We start from the raw sequence: 17,521 nt of genomic DNA, 5'->3' as shown, positions 1-17,521 counted from the left end.
GACTCAGCTAACAAGACGGTGGCCCAGAGCTGTCAAAATACACACACACACGCCGAGAGAACAGTTGGAACCGGAAGACAAATTACAAAACAGGTACGGTACAGTGTATTTTGTGTTCTCAGTGTAATATTTGTCCCATAAAAGTGGCTAATAGCGGACCTGTGAGGCTATAGTCAAGCAGTTGCATTACCTTTATTTAACTTTTTTTAGCCTCTCTCACTGCCTTAAAGCTATTTTACCTTACGCTGACATATTAACACAACGTTCATCTATTTAAATTACTGTAAGCTTGTTCGACCTTTTGATCATTGTTGTATTTATTTCCGTGTGTAAATACTCCATCAAGGACCCAAACATCTTTGCACTGTATCCTGAACAGATCAAGCTTTGTTCCTTATTCGAGAAATGTGGCATTTTTGGGGAGACGTGAGAAAGATCAAAAAAAGGTCACGAACCAAATGTTTAATGACAGTTACATCACTTGAGCTCATGACACAGTTCACTGTGACTTACTTACATGTGTTTGTAAAATAGTCAAACACTTTGTGAAGAAGCTATGTTAGAAAATGAAAAATATTTTGAATATCCAGTTGACTGGAAGAATCTGTTTTAACTGCAGAAGGAATAGTAGCAACTTTGACAGCATTCCCCTCAGGTGAGCTTTTGATAGGTGAAATGGCTGAAGCCATTAAAGGAAACATTTGCGAAATACCTCATAAAAACAGCACTACGAATGCTTATCTTTAATTCTCCATCTTCCTACGTGTAACACAAATGTTTAATACAAAATCAATCACTTTTCATTCCATAAGCATAATTTCAATGCTGGAACAGGTCAATTTGTGAGAAATTATTTTAAGTTTGAGTAAGCCAAAAGTTTCCACACAGAAAAATGTTTAACAGCAGAACTCCTCAGTAACCCTTCTGATCTCATTAGCAATGAACAACAAATAAACAACTTACATTTATATAGCATATTTGACATAGCAAAATGTCCCAAGGTGCTTAACAAGAGCAATATCAATAAAAACATTTTTGACACCATGCCACAGGAATATCTTAAAGGAGAGAGACAGATGGAGAGGCAGGGAGGTTTACGGAGGGAATTCCAGAGGTTAGGATCAAGCTAGCTGAAAGCATAGCCACCAATAATGGAGTGATTAAAATCAGGGTTGCACAAGGGGCTAGAATTGGAGGAGCGCAGAGATCGCAAAGCCTTTTAGGGCTGATGGAGGTCTCCAGGAGAGCATTGGAGTAGTCAAATGAAGAGGTAACAAAAGCATGGATGAGGATTTCAGCAGCACATGGCCTCATGCAGGTTTGGAGCCAAGCAGTGTCATGGAGTTGGAAGTTAGGCAGTCTTGGTGATGGAGCGAAAATATATGAAATACACTCAGAGAAGGTATTCTGATAAAATTGTTAGGATTAGAATGCAATAGTAAGATGCTCAAACCACCTGTGCTACTGAAACTAAGAAGGACTCTATGACAGACCCAAATTTGTAACAATGGGACAAAGACATCATTTGTTTTACGTTGTTGGCAGATAACTGTAAAGTTTGACCTGGAACGTTAGAACGGCAGCTGGGTTTTTGAATTTGTCTTCCAGACGAAATACTTTCTCTGCATCTACCCTATCAAATCCCTTCATTGTCTTAAACATCTTGAATAAATCACCCCTCAACTCACTAAGTGTAAGGGAGTACAAGCCAAGTTTATGAAACCTGTCCTAATAATTTAACATTTTAAGCCCTGGTATAATTCTGGTGAATCAGCACTGTACCTGTTCCAAGACCTGAGGTTCATGGCCCAAAACTGAATGCAGTCCTTCAGAGGGTTTTAAGCAAAGCTCTGTACAACTGAACCATCATTTCTGAATTCCCACCCTTTTGAGATAAAGGCCAACATTCCATTAAACTTTGTGATTATTTTTTGTACCTGTATATTAAGTTTTGTGAACACCTAAATCTCTTGGACTTTGAAACTATGGATGTCTATGGGTCTGGAGGTAAAAGAGAAGGAACTTAGCTGGAGAAACATTAGGACCATGGAAACTGGAAATGGGATCAGTCAAACATTTCAATTGCACCTGATATTGGTCATTTTAATGAATGAAGCTTGGGTACCTCCATGTTTTGTTAATTGTCAGTTTAGTATAGATAATGGGCTAGAATATGCTTCAAATAAAATGAGTGCAATAACAGGCTAATCACTCTGTAAATATAGTACTTTATATTCTATTTACTTATGTGCATTCACACTAGGAGTGAGGAAATTCCACTCATGGGCATCTCCATACTTATTCTACAGGAGGATGTCTTTAACATTGGAGAATTTCCACCCAAGGAGTGTAAAAAAAAAAGCTATTTTAACAGTGTTAGTTTTACATAATTAGCATTTGATATGCAGCATGTTAACTTTCTTTTTTAGATATTCCAATTGGGTTATCAACCTTTCGAAGCCATTCTTTGAAAAAATGTCCAGTCCTGCTAATGCTGAGGCCCAGATATCTGAACTGGAGCTTCTGTTCAGCATGTTTCCTAATGAGCTTCTAGTGGATGATCACTTGGCTTTAGCAGATCTCAGAGACTACGTACAAGGAAAGATACTGAACCCACCAACCTCAAGACTACAGTTCACTGTACACCTCCAGCTGGATGCTTCTAATGTCAGTACTGCATTAGAAATGTTTACGTGATATACATTGGTTGTTTTGAATAATTGTACATGAAAGTAATTTATTTTCTTCCAATGGAATTACTTCTTTTGTTTTCAGGTAGTTTGTGCATTATCTTTTGCCTTTCCTCCAAATTATCCAGCAGTGATACCAGAAATTTCAACAAGGTACAGTACAGGCATTTATGGTGGATTTGTCCAATAGATTATTTTAAGAAAAAGTGAAGCCGTCACTCTCAGCTGGTTGAAATGAAACAATTTAAGCAAAGCACCTTCAAATTATATTGGTATAATTAGAAACTGTTTGACGATTCAGTTTTAAGTATCAAATGTTTTTGTTTTCTGTAATTCACATGACGAGAAGCTTTTTTTGTGAAGAATAGTTGAGATTCCATCATTTCATTTATTTCTTCTTTTCTCTTCCATTGTAACTCCCCATACCTTGGTCAAGCAGATGCCCTGCACCTTGGTTGCTGATAATATTATTCTGCAAGAGACTGCTAGAAGCTGTGTGTGAATAAGTCAGAATGGCCTGCTCTCCAAATATCTCCCTCTCAGAGGGGAAGTGCATGTTCTCTTCTGCCTCAAATATTCAGGCTGGTAGCATTGTTGGAAAAATCTAGTACAACAGTGCCTTGAATGTGTGTGTGCGTGGTCAGTTTCAAGAAGCAATAGCTATTGAACTGTTTGTGATGGGGAGGGAAATGTTGACACGAGAGGTGAATGAGATAGATTTAGAATTTTGTGCTTAGTTCATGTAATGGGATATGGATGTTGTCAATGTTCCAGTAGCTAAAAGTTGATGTTTAATTCCCTCTTTTTCTTAAAAGGTTGACCTCAGTTGTAGAGTAGTTTTGGAGACAAGGCTGTAGCATAAAGATCGGCACTGACACCCTCTTTGGGGCAGCTTCATTGGGTACCACTAATAGCAAAATGCTGATTGCTGCCATTCCAAGAATTTCTGTCAGGTCTGCCCTTTCAATTGCTATAGAGAACTGGCAGTAACTGTGCATTTGCAGTTTTCCATTGTGCAGTAGAAATGGGGTGGTTTTGCCATCAAGGGAATCAGGACAATAGTGGAAGGTTTCTTTCTCACACACTGAAATAAAACTGAAAATGCTGAAAAAATTAGCCCATCCATCAGCATCTGGAAGCAAAAAACACAGGTAAACATTTTGTGTACAATCCCATCATAAGTTCTGTTGAAAGTGTCTACATCCAAAATATTTATCCATCATTTGTCTTTCCAAATGTTGTTAGACCTGCTCAGTATTTCAACATTTTCTACAATTATGGAATAAGCTCTGTATTAAAAAAAGTTGAGAGAGCGGTTAATAAAGCATACAGTATCCTGGGGTTTATTAATAGGGGCATAGAGTACAAGAGCAAGGAAGATATGTTGAACTTGTATAAGATACTAGTTCGGCCTCAGCTGGAGTATTCCGTCCAGTTCTGGGTGCCGTACTTTAGGGAAGACGTGAGTGCATCGGAAAGAATACAGAAAAGATTCATGAGAATAGTTCCAGGGATGAGAAATTTCAGTTATGAAGATAGATTAGAGAAGTTAGGACTGTTTTCCTTGGAGAAGTGATTTGATAAAGAGGTATTCAAAATCATGAGGGGTCTGGACAGAGTAGATAAAGAAACTGTTCTCACTCGTGAAAGGATAGAGAACGAGAGGGAATAGATTTCAAGTCTTTGTTAAGAGAAACAAAAGTGACATTTTTCATGCAGCGAGTGGTTAAGGTCTGGAATGCACTGCCTGAGAACGTGGTGGAGGCAGGTACAATTGAAGCATTCAAAAGGGAATTAGACTGTTAGATGAAAAGGAAGAATGTGCGGGGTTACGGAGAGAAGGTGGGGGAATGGAACTGAGGTAATTGCTCTTTCAGAGAGCCAGTGTGGACATGATGGGCCGAATGGCCTCCTTCTGCACTGTAACGATTCTGTGATAACTCTCCTGAGCTGATTTGAAAGAATACATTCGGTTGATTTTTCTGTATCTTGGAAAGCTGTAAACTAGATAACTCCAGTTTAAAGTATCTAACATATTCTATTTTTCAGATCAGATGCTTTATACAGAACACAGCAAGCACAATTAAATACAGACCTTTATGATTACTTAAGAGAAAACTGTTGTGGTGAGATATGTGTGTTGAATGCAATTGAATGGATCAAAGACCATGCAGCCACATACATGAGCAAAGAAACAATTCCAGTTGAAAAGAGACAACCTGCTAGCAGAACCAAAGATGCAATTGGTACCAGACTCTGGATCTACAGCCACCACATCTATAACAAAGAAAAGAGAAAGAATATTCTGGAATGGGCAAAAGAGCTTTCACTTACGGGGTTCAGTATGCCTGGCAAGCCTGGAGTGTTTTGTGTGGAAGGACCGCAGAGTGCATGTGAGGAATACTGGGCAAGGTTTGACTTTGGTATATTATTGATTTTTTTTTAGAATAAGTACCTTCAAGAAGTCCAACAGAGCATGGGATAAAATATGAATTTGTATTCCTCACCATAGTTTTGGGGAACAGAGATGTAATTATTAAATCTGCCACTCCTTGTCCCCAAGAGATTTGGTTTTCCTTCCCACCCCGCTGTGGTTCAGGTTAATACATTTTTCCAGTTGGTACTCTACCTACTGTGGTGTTTTTGGTTTTTATTGTATTTATACCACACACATCAGCAATATTCCCTAGCCCTGAACTCCCATCTTTCTTGAGTTTCTCTCCTATCTCCCCTCATGCCCTTTCTGAGCTTGTCTTGTCCATGAGCTTGTCATGTCCACCTCCTGGTCCCCATGTTAGCTGATATTGTTAAAGGTTCTCTCTCTTTAGGTGTTGTCTCTCTCTCTTTCTCTCCCCTATAAATCTGCTGCCATCACCCCTCTCCTCAAAAAAACAACCCTTGGCCCCTCTATCCTTGCAAACTACTGCCCCATCCCCAACCTCCCTTTCCTCTCCAAAAGTCCTTGAACATGTTGTCGCTTCCTAAATCTATTCCCATCTTTCTTGGAACTTCATGTTTGCATCCCTTCAATCAGCTTTCCACCACATTCACAGTAAGGAACAGCTCTTATCAAAGTCACCAATGATATCCTATGTTACTGTGACAAAGGTAAACTATCCTACTTCATCCTTCTTCACCTGCCTGCAGCCTTTGACACAGTTAACCATACCATCCTCCTCCAATGCCTCTCCACTGTCATCCAGCTAGGTGCAAATGCTGTCGCCTGGTTCCACTCTTATCTATCTAATCGTACCCAGAGTATCACTTAGAATGGCCTCTCTTCCCTGTCCTGCACCGTTACCTCTGGTGTCCCTTAAGGATCTATCCTTGGCCTCTTCCTATTTCTCATCTACATGCTGCCTCTTGGTGACATCAAAGCAAAGCATTAGTTTTCACATGTACACTGATGGCACCCAGTTCTACCTCACCATCACCTCTCTTGATTCCTCTGCTGTTGCTAAATTATCAGACTGCTTATCCAACATCCAGTGCTGGGTGAGCAGAAATGTCCTCCAATTAAATCTTGGGAAGACTGAAGCCATTGTTTTCCATCTCCACTCCAAACTACGTTCCCCAGCTACCGATTCCATCCCTCTCCCTCGTAGCAGACACAGACCTAAAATGTTAATTCTGGGTTTTCTCTCCATAGATTCTGCCTGACTTGCTGAGTATTCCCAGCATTTTCTGTTTTTGTTTGATTTCCAGCATCTGTAGTATTTTGCTATTGTGTTGTGTGAGACTAAACTAGTCTGTTTGCAATCTTGGTGTCATATTTAACCCTGAGATGAGCTTCTGACCACATATTCACGCCTTCACTAAGACCACTTATTTCCACCTCCATAATTTCGCCTCCATTTCAGCTCATTTGCTGCTGAAACCCTCATTCATGCCTTTGTTAACTCTAGACAACTACTGCAACGCATTCCTGCCAGGTCTGTCACAATCTATCCTGTGTAAACTTGAGGTCAAGCAAAACTCTGTTGCCTGTGTCTCACTCACACCAAGTCCCAGTCATCCATCACCGCTTTGCTCTCTGTGTTGGCTCCCAGTTAGGCAACATCTTGATCTTAACATTTCATCCTTGTTTTCAAATCCCTCCATGGCCTGACCTCTCCCTACTTCTGTAATCTCCTCCAGCCCCACAATCCTCCAAGATATCTGCATTCATCTAATTATGGCCTCTTGAGCACCCCAATTTTAATTGCTCCACCATTGGTCGCCATGCCTTCAGCTGCCTAGGCCCTAAGCTCTGGTATTCCATCCACCTCTCTAACTAGCTTTCTTGCTTTGATATACTCCTTAAAACCTACCCCTTCTGACTAATCTTTTGGTCATCTGATCTAATATCTCATTGTGTGGCTTAGTGTCATATTTTGTTTGGTAATGCTCCTGAGACGCACCTTGGGACATGTTATTTTAAAGGTGTAATATAAATATGTTATTGTTGTCATCTCCTGAGACATTGCTTTCAGTTAAAAGGTAAAACAATTCAGGGATCGAGCACCTTATTTTTGTCTCCTGAACTCCTCCATGCTTCACAGGTTACATTTTCTCCAGGCCTTATTGTCCAACGTGGAGCCTCAACACTTCTTACCTGACTTTGGACTGGAAATCTCCAACCAGACCCACAACTCCTTTACTCAACTCTAGTGCTCAGTCCACTATTAATTACTGGGGAAACTATTTGAACTAAAGGCTGACAAGTATCCTGGACCTGATGGCTTGTATCCTAGGATCTTAAAAGAAGTGGCTGCAGAGATAGTAGATGCATTAGTTGTGATCTTCTTAAATTCTGTAGGTTCTGGAAAGGTCCCAGCAGACTGGAAAACTGCAAATGTAACATCTCTATTCTAGAAAGGAAGGAGACAAAATGTAGGAAACTATAGGCCAATTAGCCTAACATCTGTCATGGGGAAAATGGTAGAGTCCATTAATGAGATAATAGCAGAACATTTAGAAAATCATAATACAATCAGGCAGAGCCAACATGATTTTGTGAAAGGGAAGTCGTGCGTGTCTAATATATTAGAGCTCTTTGAGGAAGTAACAAGCAAGGTGGATAAAGGGGAACCTGTAGATGTGGTGTACCTGGATTTCTGAAAGGCATATGATAAGGTGCCAAATCAAAGATTACTACACAAAATAAGAGCTCATGGTGTAGGGGGTAACATATTGGCTTGGATAGAAGATTACTTAGCTAACAGGAAGCAGAGAGTAGGGATAAATGGGTCATTTTCGGGTTGGCAAGCTGTTACCAGTGGAGTGCCACAGGGATCATTGCTGAGGCCTCTGCTAATTACAATCTATATTAACTTGAATGAAGGGACCAAATGTACAGTAGATAGATAGGAAATTAAGCTGTCAAGGACATAAAGAGTCTGTAAAGGGATTTAGATAGGTTAAGTGAGTGGGCAAAGATTTGTTAGCTATGAGTATAATGTGGGAAAATGTGAACTTGTCCACTTTGACAGGAAGAATAGAAAAGTAGGATATTATTTGAATGGAGAGAGACTGCAGAATTCTACAGTAGAAGGGGATCTGGGTGTCCTAGTACATGAATCACAAAAAGTTAGTGCGCAGGTATAGCAAGTGATTAGGAAAGCAAATGGAATGTTTGCGTTTTTTGCAAGGAGAATTGAGTATAAACGTAGGGAATTGTTGCTATAGCTGTATAGGGCCATAGTATGTACAGTTTTGGTCTCCTTAAAGGATATAATTGCATTAAGAGCAGTTCAGAGAAGGTTCATGCAGCTGATCCATGGGATGAAGGGGTAACCTTATGAGAAAAGGTTGGGTTTATACCCATTGGAGTTTAAAAGAATGAGATGTGATCTTATTGCAACATAAAAGATCCTGAGGGGACTTGACAGGCTGGATGCTGAGAGGATGTTTCCCCTTGTGGGGGAGTCTAGAACTAGGGTACACAGTTTAAAAATTAGGGATCTCCCATTTCAGACTGAGATAAAGAGAAATTTGTTCTCTCAGAGGGTCATTAGTCTGTGGAATTCTCTTCCCCAGAGAGCAGTGAAGGCTGGGTCATTGAATATATTCAAGGCTGAATTAGATAGATTTTTGATCGACAAGGGTGTCGAGGGTTATGGGGGGTGGGGGGGGGGGGGTGCAGATAGGAAAGAGTTCAGGCCACAATCAGATCAGCCATGATCCTATTGAATGGCAGAGCAGGCTCAAGGGGCCAAATGACCTATCCCTGCTCCTAATTCTCGAGTTCTGGGGCTGGGTTATATAGGCCCTCCCAAGGCAGGATCGGAAGGGGTGGGGCACGAAGTATTGCATTTCCGCCCAGAGGCCAAATGAGGCCCTTAAGTGGCCAATTACGGGCCTCTTCCCGCTGCCGCTGGTAGGGGACCTCGCCGCGCAAGGAGGACACCTTGTAAAACGAGGTGCCCTCCCTGCAGGCTTGGACGGGTGGTCCCTCCTCCATGGGCAATTTGTGGCCCACGGAGGACACCCACCGGGTACCAACTCACCCCCGGGACCTCCCTCCACCTGGACCGCAAGACCACCCCGGTGATCCCACCTCACTTATCTTGGGCCTGGGTTCCACTGCTGGGCCTGGATCCGAGGTCTCTGCAGTACCGGCAGTGGCCACTGCCGCTGGTGTTGCTGCCAATACTGCTGAGCTGTGAGCCCTCTGGCCGGCAGCTCATGGAGACGGGATCCCCATCTTTAAAGGGATGAGGATCCTGCCTCCTGAAACTTGCATTTCAAAACACCAAAGGATCGCTCTGGGGGCGGGAGGGTGGGGGCCATGAAAATGCAGAGGTGGGGTTCCCCCTGCCTGTTCGGCCCAGCGTCGGGAGCTCCGCCTGCACAAAGTCCAGCCCCTTGTGTGTAACTTAGGGTAATGTTTATTTTTGCCGACAATATCCTCAAACCATGTTTTGATAACTATTTGTGGAATAATTTTCCAAAGATATGCTATAATGTACTCAAATTATCAATATTAAAAATGTCTAAATATTTGCTTCTGCACTTTGCAGCATTCCTAATTGCCACTTGGTGGTGCTGTACCTTACAGCCTAATTCTTGTAGGTTGTATTTTTGATAGAGTAGACACATTCCCACGAGGAGGAAAGGTCGTTCAAATCTAGAGCTCCCTGGATGATATAGGCAGATAAAGATATAGGCATTAAAATGAGCAAAGTGACTCCTGACAACGCAGCCCAGTGCCGACATCTTCAGAGCGCTCTCAGCTTTGCACATGTGCAGAACGAACTCTTGCTATCAGTATGGTGCTGCGCCAACACCCGGCTTTCTAGAACGAATTTGCGCATGTGCGTGAAAACATCATCGCCTTCTGCAACATCTGCTTGCTACTCGCTCCCCGCCTCACCCCCTTGGCCACTCACTCCCTGCTTCACCCTTTTCCACCCCCCCCCTACATGTGGGCCACTCGCTTCTTCCCCTCTGCTCTGCCTCCCCGCTCCCTCCCGCTTTCTTCCCCACACAGGGAAAGTGGAGGACAGAGAGAGAGAAAGTGACAAGATGGGGAGGGGAGGGAGACTGCGAACAGGACGGAATGGGGAGCAGAAGTGGAAGGAAGTGGGGAGCAGAGCAGAGGAGATGAAGTGGCTTGGCCAGGAGCAAGTGGCCCATGGGTGAGGCAGGGTAGGGTGTGAAGCGGGCAGTAAGTGACCAAGGGAGGTGATCTGGCATGGCATGGAGCAAGTGGCGAGCAGATGGGCATGGGAGGCAGTGGCAAAGAGAAGCACAACGGCAGGAAGGAGCGGGGTACTGTTGGGGGTGGAATGGAGGCGGCAATCGCAGCCACTGTGGGCATTTGGGTTTCATTTGTTTTTGTGATAAATTGAGCAGCGCCATCTTTACTACTGGCAGCTGCCAAAAATGTTGCAGTGATGTTTCACTGAGGCTGCATTTGCCCATATACAAGTACTGCTCCATCTCGTGGTTGCGTTGTCAGCAAATACAGCCTAAAATGAAATAGAACATGGAGATTTATAACAAATCTAATGTTCACAATACAGTAGTGAAACAAGCTGAATACAGAAAGTACAGAGGAGATCTAAAAAAGGGAATAAGGGGGGCAACAGGAGTATGAGAATAGATTAGTAGCTAACATAAAAGGAAGCCAAAAGGCTTTTATAAATATATAAATAACAAAAAGGGTGGGTCCAATTAGGGACCAAAAAGATATTCTTGTGGACACAGAGGGCATGGTTGAGGTACTAAATGAGTACTTTGCATCTGTCTTCACGAGGGAAGAGGATGCTGACAATGTAGCCATAAAGGAAGAGGTAATAGTAATAATGGATAGGATAAAAGAGGTGTACAAAATGCTAGTTAGGCCACAGCTGGAGTACTGTGTACGGTTCTGGGCACCACACTATAGGAAGGATGTGATTGCCCTGGAGAGGGTGCAGAGGAGATTCACCAGGAAGTTGCCTGGGCTGGAGTATTTCAGCTATGAAGCGAGACTGAAAAGGCTAGGGTTGTTTTCCTTAGAGCAGAGAAGGCTGAGGGGGGAACATGATTGAGGTATACAAAATTATGAGGGGTGCTCAATGGTTAGATAAGAAGAGACTTTTTCCCTTAGTGGAGGGGGTTAATAACCAGGGGGCATAGATTTAAGGTTAGGGGCAGGAGGTTTAGAGGGGATTTGAGGAAAAAAATTTTCAGAGGGTGGTTGGAATCTGGAACGCACTGCCTGAAGAGGTGGTAGAGGCAGGAACCCTCACAACGTTTAACAAGTATTTAAATGAGCACTTGAAACGCCATAGCATTCAAGGCTACAGGCCAAGTGCTGGAAAATGGGATTAGAGTAGTTAGGTGCTTGATGGCTGGCATGATGACATGAAGGGCCTGTTTCTGCGCTGTTTAACTCTATGACTCTATTGAAAGGTTGGCAATCTTCAAAGTAGAAAAGTCACACAGTCCGGGTGGCATGCATCCTACTTTTCTCAGCAAAGTATGGATGGAAGTTGTGGAAACTCTAGCCACAATCTTCTAATCTTCTTTAGATATGGAGGTGGTGCTAGAGGACTGAAAGGTTGCAAATGTTACACCCCTGTTCAAAAAAAAAAGGGTGAGGCATAAACCTGTCAATAACAGGCCAAGTCAGCCGAATGTCAGTTGTGAGGAACATTTTAGAGACTTTAACGCAAGACAAAATTAATTGGGACTTGGGAAATTATGGACTAATAAATGAAAGACAGCAAGTATTTGTTAAAGGCAATTCGTGTTTAACTAACTTGAGTTGAAGAGCGTTGTGGCTGGCCTGAACTTTGCTTTCCCAGAGTGATATGGCTAAGACTGGGAACTAAGTGGGGGTGTGGATATCTTGGCACAAATGCTCAAACCAACACTGTAATATGCTGCACAAACACACCACACCACACCACCGGTTCCGTATCCTTCTAATATACTTCCATCTCCTTCTAGAACAAAACGGTTGACCTGGAAGAGGATTCTAATCCGTCACAGAGAGGACGCTACCTTGGACATAACAAAGGTTGATGTGGATACTGCAATGCAAATGTTTCGCAAGTTTACAGATTTTGAAGAGAAAATATTTGACGTACGTGGTAACAAGGGAAATCATATGGATCTGGGGCAGCTGTATCAATTCTTAAATGAAAGGGAATGCGGAGACATTTTTCGATTGTACTTTGGTGTTGAAGGAAAAACTTCTTAAATCATTTATATGCCCATATCATTGTTTATCTATAACAGAAAAAAAAGAGCTTTGTTTAAATGTGGCATGTTATGCTGTGAATGTCATACAATATTGCAATCCAGTCCTAACCAGCTACATAAATTAGAAATTAATTGATTTATTAAAAATCCTAGTTAAATGAATAGCTTTTTAAAAAAAAAAAATCTGATTTGTTAACCAGGAATCTCACAATACTCATTGTTTTTATGGTCCTTTTTATTTATTTGTCTGATTGTAATCTATTAGGCTGCTATGATCAGACATATCCAGATATGGTTATAATAGGTTTGTGGTTAATGAATCAATACTAGAGAATTTGTACATATTAAACACTACCAAAAAAACCCCTCAAGAACAAACTTAATGAGTGCATTATGACAACCTTCTCATACCTTTTACCATGATTATCTTCAACTAACTACTGTTGAAGACAGTAACTTTTCTGATTGGTAATGAGTAGAAGAAAAGCCCTTTAATTTCATCGCCCAGAACACTTGCCTAGCGTATGTAGAAATGTGCCATAATTATTCAACTTCAGAGTAGCATTACATTTTTTATTCATCAACAAATCAATCTATGAACCATTTTTCAACACCATTTTTAGAATCTATAGGTTAATAAATCCTCATTGCATTTAAAGGACACTTGGATACACACTTGAGCTGCCGTAACCTCAGGGCTACAGACCAAGAGCTTGAAAGTGGGATTAGGCTGGTTAATTCCTTTTGGGCCAGTGCAGACATGATGGGCTGAATGGCCTCCAGAAAGGTTACCTGTTTCTCTCTCCACAGATGCTGCCTGACCTGCTGAGTAGTTCCAGCATTTTCTGTGCTTTAAAGGTTTCTGTATGTCTAAATAGATACTTCTTGTAATAAAATTGATGGTGAATTTGCATTTTTAGCATTCTCAAGAAGTGACTTGTTTTGGTAAACTTTGTCTGTGCTCCCAACCGCTCCTCATGCAAACCATCTGCCGATTGTACCCTCTCTACAATCTCTTTTCTTCCCCTCCCGATTGAAGATTGATTTTTTTCCCCCTCCCCACCCCACCCCACCCTCTTTTCAACCCCTAGCTTTTCCTCCCTCTCAATTGCCAGGCTTTGATATCCACACACTAACCCCCAATCTTTCTTAAACGCTGGGGACCATTGACAACGGTCCATGGTTGCGATCTACTACTGCTGGCCTTCCCCACCCGACAAGGTCAGTCTGTCAACTTGGCCAGCTGCCAGGTGGCAAACAGAAATTAAAAAATGATAATGAAGTCCTGCCATTAAATTCAGCAGAACCTTTGCCTCCCTGAGATTTCTGGGTTTCCCCTTCTGGTCCTGAAAGATTAGGGCCTTTATATCAGTAATGGCTGGATTCTGGCAGGAAAGGGTTTGGCAGTAAATATGTAACATTTTGTGTTAATCAGACAGTTGTTACTGTAATCACTTGCTCACTTCAATTGGAATAATGCTCAAGCATCTAAAAGCAAAAAGTTTCCTTTTCTATGTGCCTCGTTTTCTTTTCAAAGGGATAAGAGCAGCACACGTTTACTGAAAATAGAAACTAATTTTCGTGAAGAGAAATATTGACCAGCAGATACTCTTGATGTTTTACTCAGAGATTAAATAGAACTATTGTGAGCTAATCTCCTGGCACATTGGAAATTAGCCATATTTTGAAATCTGTTTCATGGCTGAAGGGTAACCAAATAATATCGGTCATGAGAGTTATGTTAGGGTGGGGGTGGTGTGGGAGTACTGAGTGGGGTGCTCCAGGACTCAAACTCATTGTGAAGTTGTCAAATTTTGCAGATCATACTGAAGTACAAGGGACAGCTCAGAAATTACTAAACGAGCTGGACAGAAATATAAATGGGCAGTAAAATGGTAATGAAATTTAATGCAGACTAATGTAAAGTGTTCCACGTAGGAAGAAAAATAAAGCAAACCACATTCTCCCAGAATGGTGTTGATCACGTGCTGGGGGCGGCCTCTGCGACGCCATTCATAGCGTCACCTGTTGAAGGAGCAGGTGCTGGCGTCATTTTTAAAAGGCTGCCAGCCCTGCAAACAGCACACCATAACGCAGAGTTGACCCCTTTCCCCCCCCACCAATACCCATCATAGTGCAGAATTCACCCCTTCCCCCATACCCATCAGAGTGCAGAGTTCACCCCGCGCCACCCACCCCCCCCCGCCAGACTGCAGAGTTCATCGCTTCCTTCTTACCCCCCCAATACCCATCAGAGTGCAGAGTTCACCCCGCGCCACCCTCCCCCCCCCCCCCCCCCCGCCAGACTGCAGAGTTCATCGCTTCCTTCTTACCCCCCCAATACCCATCAGAGTGCAGAGTTCACCCCTGCCCCACCTCAGTGGTGCCAGCTTTCCCTGGATGGGAAAGTGAAGGCGCGTGAATGCATGTCGCACTGAAGATTGGAAACTGATGGTAAGATCACGGCGGTTTACATTTTAATTCATGTAAATATCTAATTTAAATATGCAAACTCGGGTCCCATTGCAGAGCGGCGCAGGGGCCGCCATGGATCTTCCTCGCCACCAGGAAGATCGGGTCTGGCAATCCCAGCATCGGGTTCCATGGCGGCCGCTGCCGCTCCGATTCCTCCTCCACCAAGGAAGCCGACGTGGGATAATAACTGGATCAGAACATATAGATGTACTTCAGTTGCCATTCTGTTGTTATAACAGTAGTGTCATTGCAGCACCTGCACCAACAAGATGTAATTACTGAGTGATGAGTATACAGAGACAATTTTTATTATATGTGTAGCTCTACAGCTTTATAATGGAAAACGTTGACAGGTAGTACATGCAGATGTAAGAATTCAATCTCCAGCCATGTGCCCACTGGTATTCTGCTCCTGGACTCGCCTGCATAACTGTCTCCAAACATGGACATGGCATCGTCGATGCCCCAGGCTGACTCCAATCGGTCTACGAGTCAATTTCATCCCACCACTGGACCTCCGACTTTAATATTGGACTTTCACACTTCATCTTCTCCCTATCTGTTTATAACCTTGACATATCTGTCTTTATCTTTGCAATGCCAGTGTAAACTGAATTCTCTATGTCTATTCGCATGTGTATTTTGGTTATCTCCCTTTTTTTCTTGATCCCTCTGTTTCTTTTCTCCTGTCTCTTCCCCTTCCTGTCATCTAGTTAAGCAGTTTTCATTTCTCCCCTCTTAGGTATTTTGCCCCTTCAATCCCTAGACCATCCCATTTCTACTACTGTACCTTCCTGCTCTCCTGTTGCCTCAGGCTTGAGATCCCCCTGGAAAACCCTACCCTCTGTGACTCTCTTGGTATTATCCCAAGGAGAAATCTAAACACCCATCCCTAACCTCTCCATATAAATTCTCCTTCCCATAAATTCACCTATGTCTTGCCGTCTCATGTGGGCTCTTGACATGCACCACCGCAATCATAGACAACAGCATCTCATACCACATATATTTCTCATCACTCACATCCCCCACCCCACTTCGTTCAGCGCCCATCCCTGAAGTAAACTTTCCTTCAAGCCACTTACAAATACCAATTCAAACTCCTAAATGCCTAGCCTTTCACCCTATATTTGTCACAATGGTTCTTCAGCTGTTGATCTGTTCAACCACTCCCCCCAGCTTTAATGCCCTTTTCCCCATTAAAACAGGTATTGTCTCCCACCCGGTCATTTCCCCAGTATGGCTCCCATCTTCACTCCTTCAAGTCCAAGGAACTTCAGCATAACTGGTACAAAACTGTTTATCATCCACTGCCAGATCTGGTATTAAGCACTATTGGAGAATGCTCTCTTCTACCAAAGCAAGTTACTACTCCAATATCATCCTGGAAAGAAAAGATAACCCCGGCTCCTTTTCTCCACTATCAACCATGTTCTTAGACCCTTTTAGCCTGTCCTGCCAAGCTGACCTCCAACAGCCAGTGTAAAGAGCACATAGGCTTCTTTGTCACTACGACTGAGAACATCCATTCTGCTTCATTCCCCTTGCCCATCATGCCAAATATTCCTCCAGGTTACCCCCTGTACTAACCCTGAATTAATATCTCTCCTTTCTTCCCATATGCCCTCTATTTCCAGCTCCACAGCATCACTTGCCTCAGTCCATCTAATGTCAAAACCGTCATCCATGTCTTTGTCATTTCCGAACACAACTGTTATAATGCCCTCCCGGCTGGCCTTATGCCACTCTCCATAAACTTCAACTCATCTAAAACTCTGCTGCCTGCAACCGATCACGCACCAAGTTCATCTCACTCATTGCTTCCGTGCTGCTTGGCCTACACTGGTCATCCAATGCCTCAAATTGAAAATTCTTATCTGCATGTTCAAATCCCTTCCTTGTCCCTTCCAAATTTGTAACCTTCTCCAGACTTACAACCTTTCAAGAATTCTGCATTCCTCCAACTCTGCCCTCTTGTGCATCTTAAAATTTGATTGTCTGACCATTGGCAGCTCTGCCTTCAGCAAATAAAAAAAAAGACTTCGTTATGACCAAGGCAGGAGGAGTGCACTCTCTTTTCTAGTTCCATTTCTCCTCAGCTCACAACATATATTTAAATTTTTTATCCAGTTACCGATACGGTCAATCATAGACTCTATTTTTATCCCAGAATAAAATACACCAAGTTTCTATAATAACCAACAGAATTATCAGTTTATTATAAAACATGTATTAACCAGTAATGAAGAAAAGCATTAACACACAGATTGAAATATGAAAGTTTCCTTTTTACTTTAGCCCCTAACACACACATCGGTTAACTGAAAAATAATGAGATTTTCTCTTTAGAGCTTCATTACAAAAAAAAATAAGAAAATACTTTGGTCAAATACTTGCTAATTTTTGAAGAAAAAAGAGAAGATATAGAAAGATGTTAGATGTCCCTTTTCTTGGTCTGGCATCCGGGGATGGGTCACTGGGATCCTTTTCTGGAGCAATTCGTTCAGGCGACGCAGAGGATTTATGCGGCAGGTTTTTCCAGCTCAGGAGAAATGTGGCAACAACGGCTTCAAGCAAGCCTTTCAGGAGGAATGCAGCATCAATTTCTCTATTTCTTACACTCGCTTCTCAAAGAGATGGAAAAACTGTCAGGCTTTTCAAAGAGCTGGAAAAGGCTGCGT

General features: G+C 42.5%; 1 protein-coding gene across 1 annotated transcript; it reads left to right on the top strand.

The window, feature by feature from the left end:
- The first annotated feature begins 2 nt into the window (after positions 1 to 2).
- rwdd2b (RWD domain containing 2B) lies at positions 3 to 13,266 on the top strand. The gene is made up of 5 exons (XM_068040513.1): positions 3 to 93; positions 2,430 to 2,667; positions 2,776 to 2,843; positions 4,740 to 5,102; positions 12,111 to 13,266. Exons 2-5 carry the CDS (start codon positions 2,476 to 2,478, stop codon positions 12,361 to 12,363), a joined length of 876 nt encoding a protein of 291 aa, XP_067896614.1. The 5' UTR covers positions 3 to 93; positions 2,430 to 2,475; the 3' UTR covers positions 12,364 to 13,266.
- Positions 13,267 to 17,521: the final 4,255 nt, after the last annotated feature.

This window comes from Heterodontus francisci, chromosome 10 (genome assembly GCF_036365525.1).
Source record: "Heterodontus francisci isolate sHetFra1 chromosome 10, sHetFra1.hap1, whole genome shotgun sequence".
Classification (NCBI taxonomy): Eukaryota; Metazoa; Chordata; class Chondrichthyes; order Heterodontiformes; family Heterodontidae; genus Heterodontus; species Heterodontus francisci.
The sequence above is the reverse complement of the archived record's forward strand: the minus strand, read 5'-3'. Positions and strand labels throughout refer to the sequence as shown.

Coding starts and splice junctions, on each gene's coding strand:
- rwdd2b (XM_068040513.1), top strand. CDS start 2,476: ATGTCCAGTCCTGCTAATGCTGAGGCCCAGATATCTGAACTGGAGCTT. Junction 2,668..2,775: donor TCCAGCTGGATGCTTCTAAT/GTCAGTACTGCA, acceptor TTTTGTTTTCAG/GTAGTTTGTGCATTATCTTT. Junction 5,103..12,110: donor TGTGAGGAATACTGGGCAAG/GTTTGACTTTGG, acceptor ATCTCCTTCTAG/AACAAAACGGTTGACCTGGA.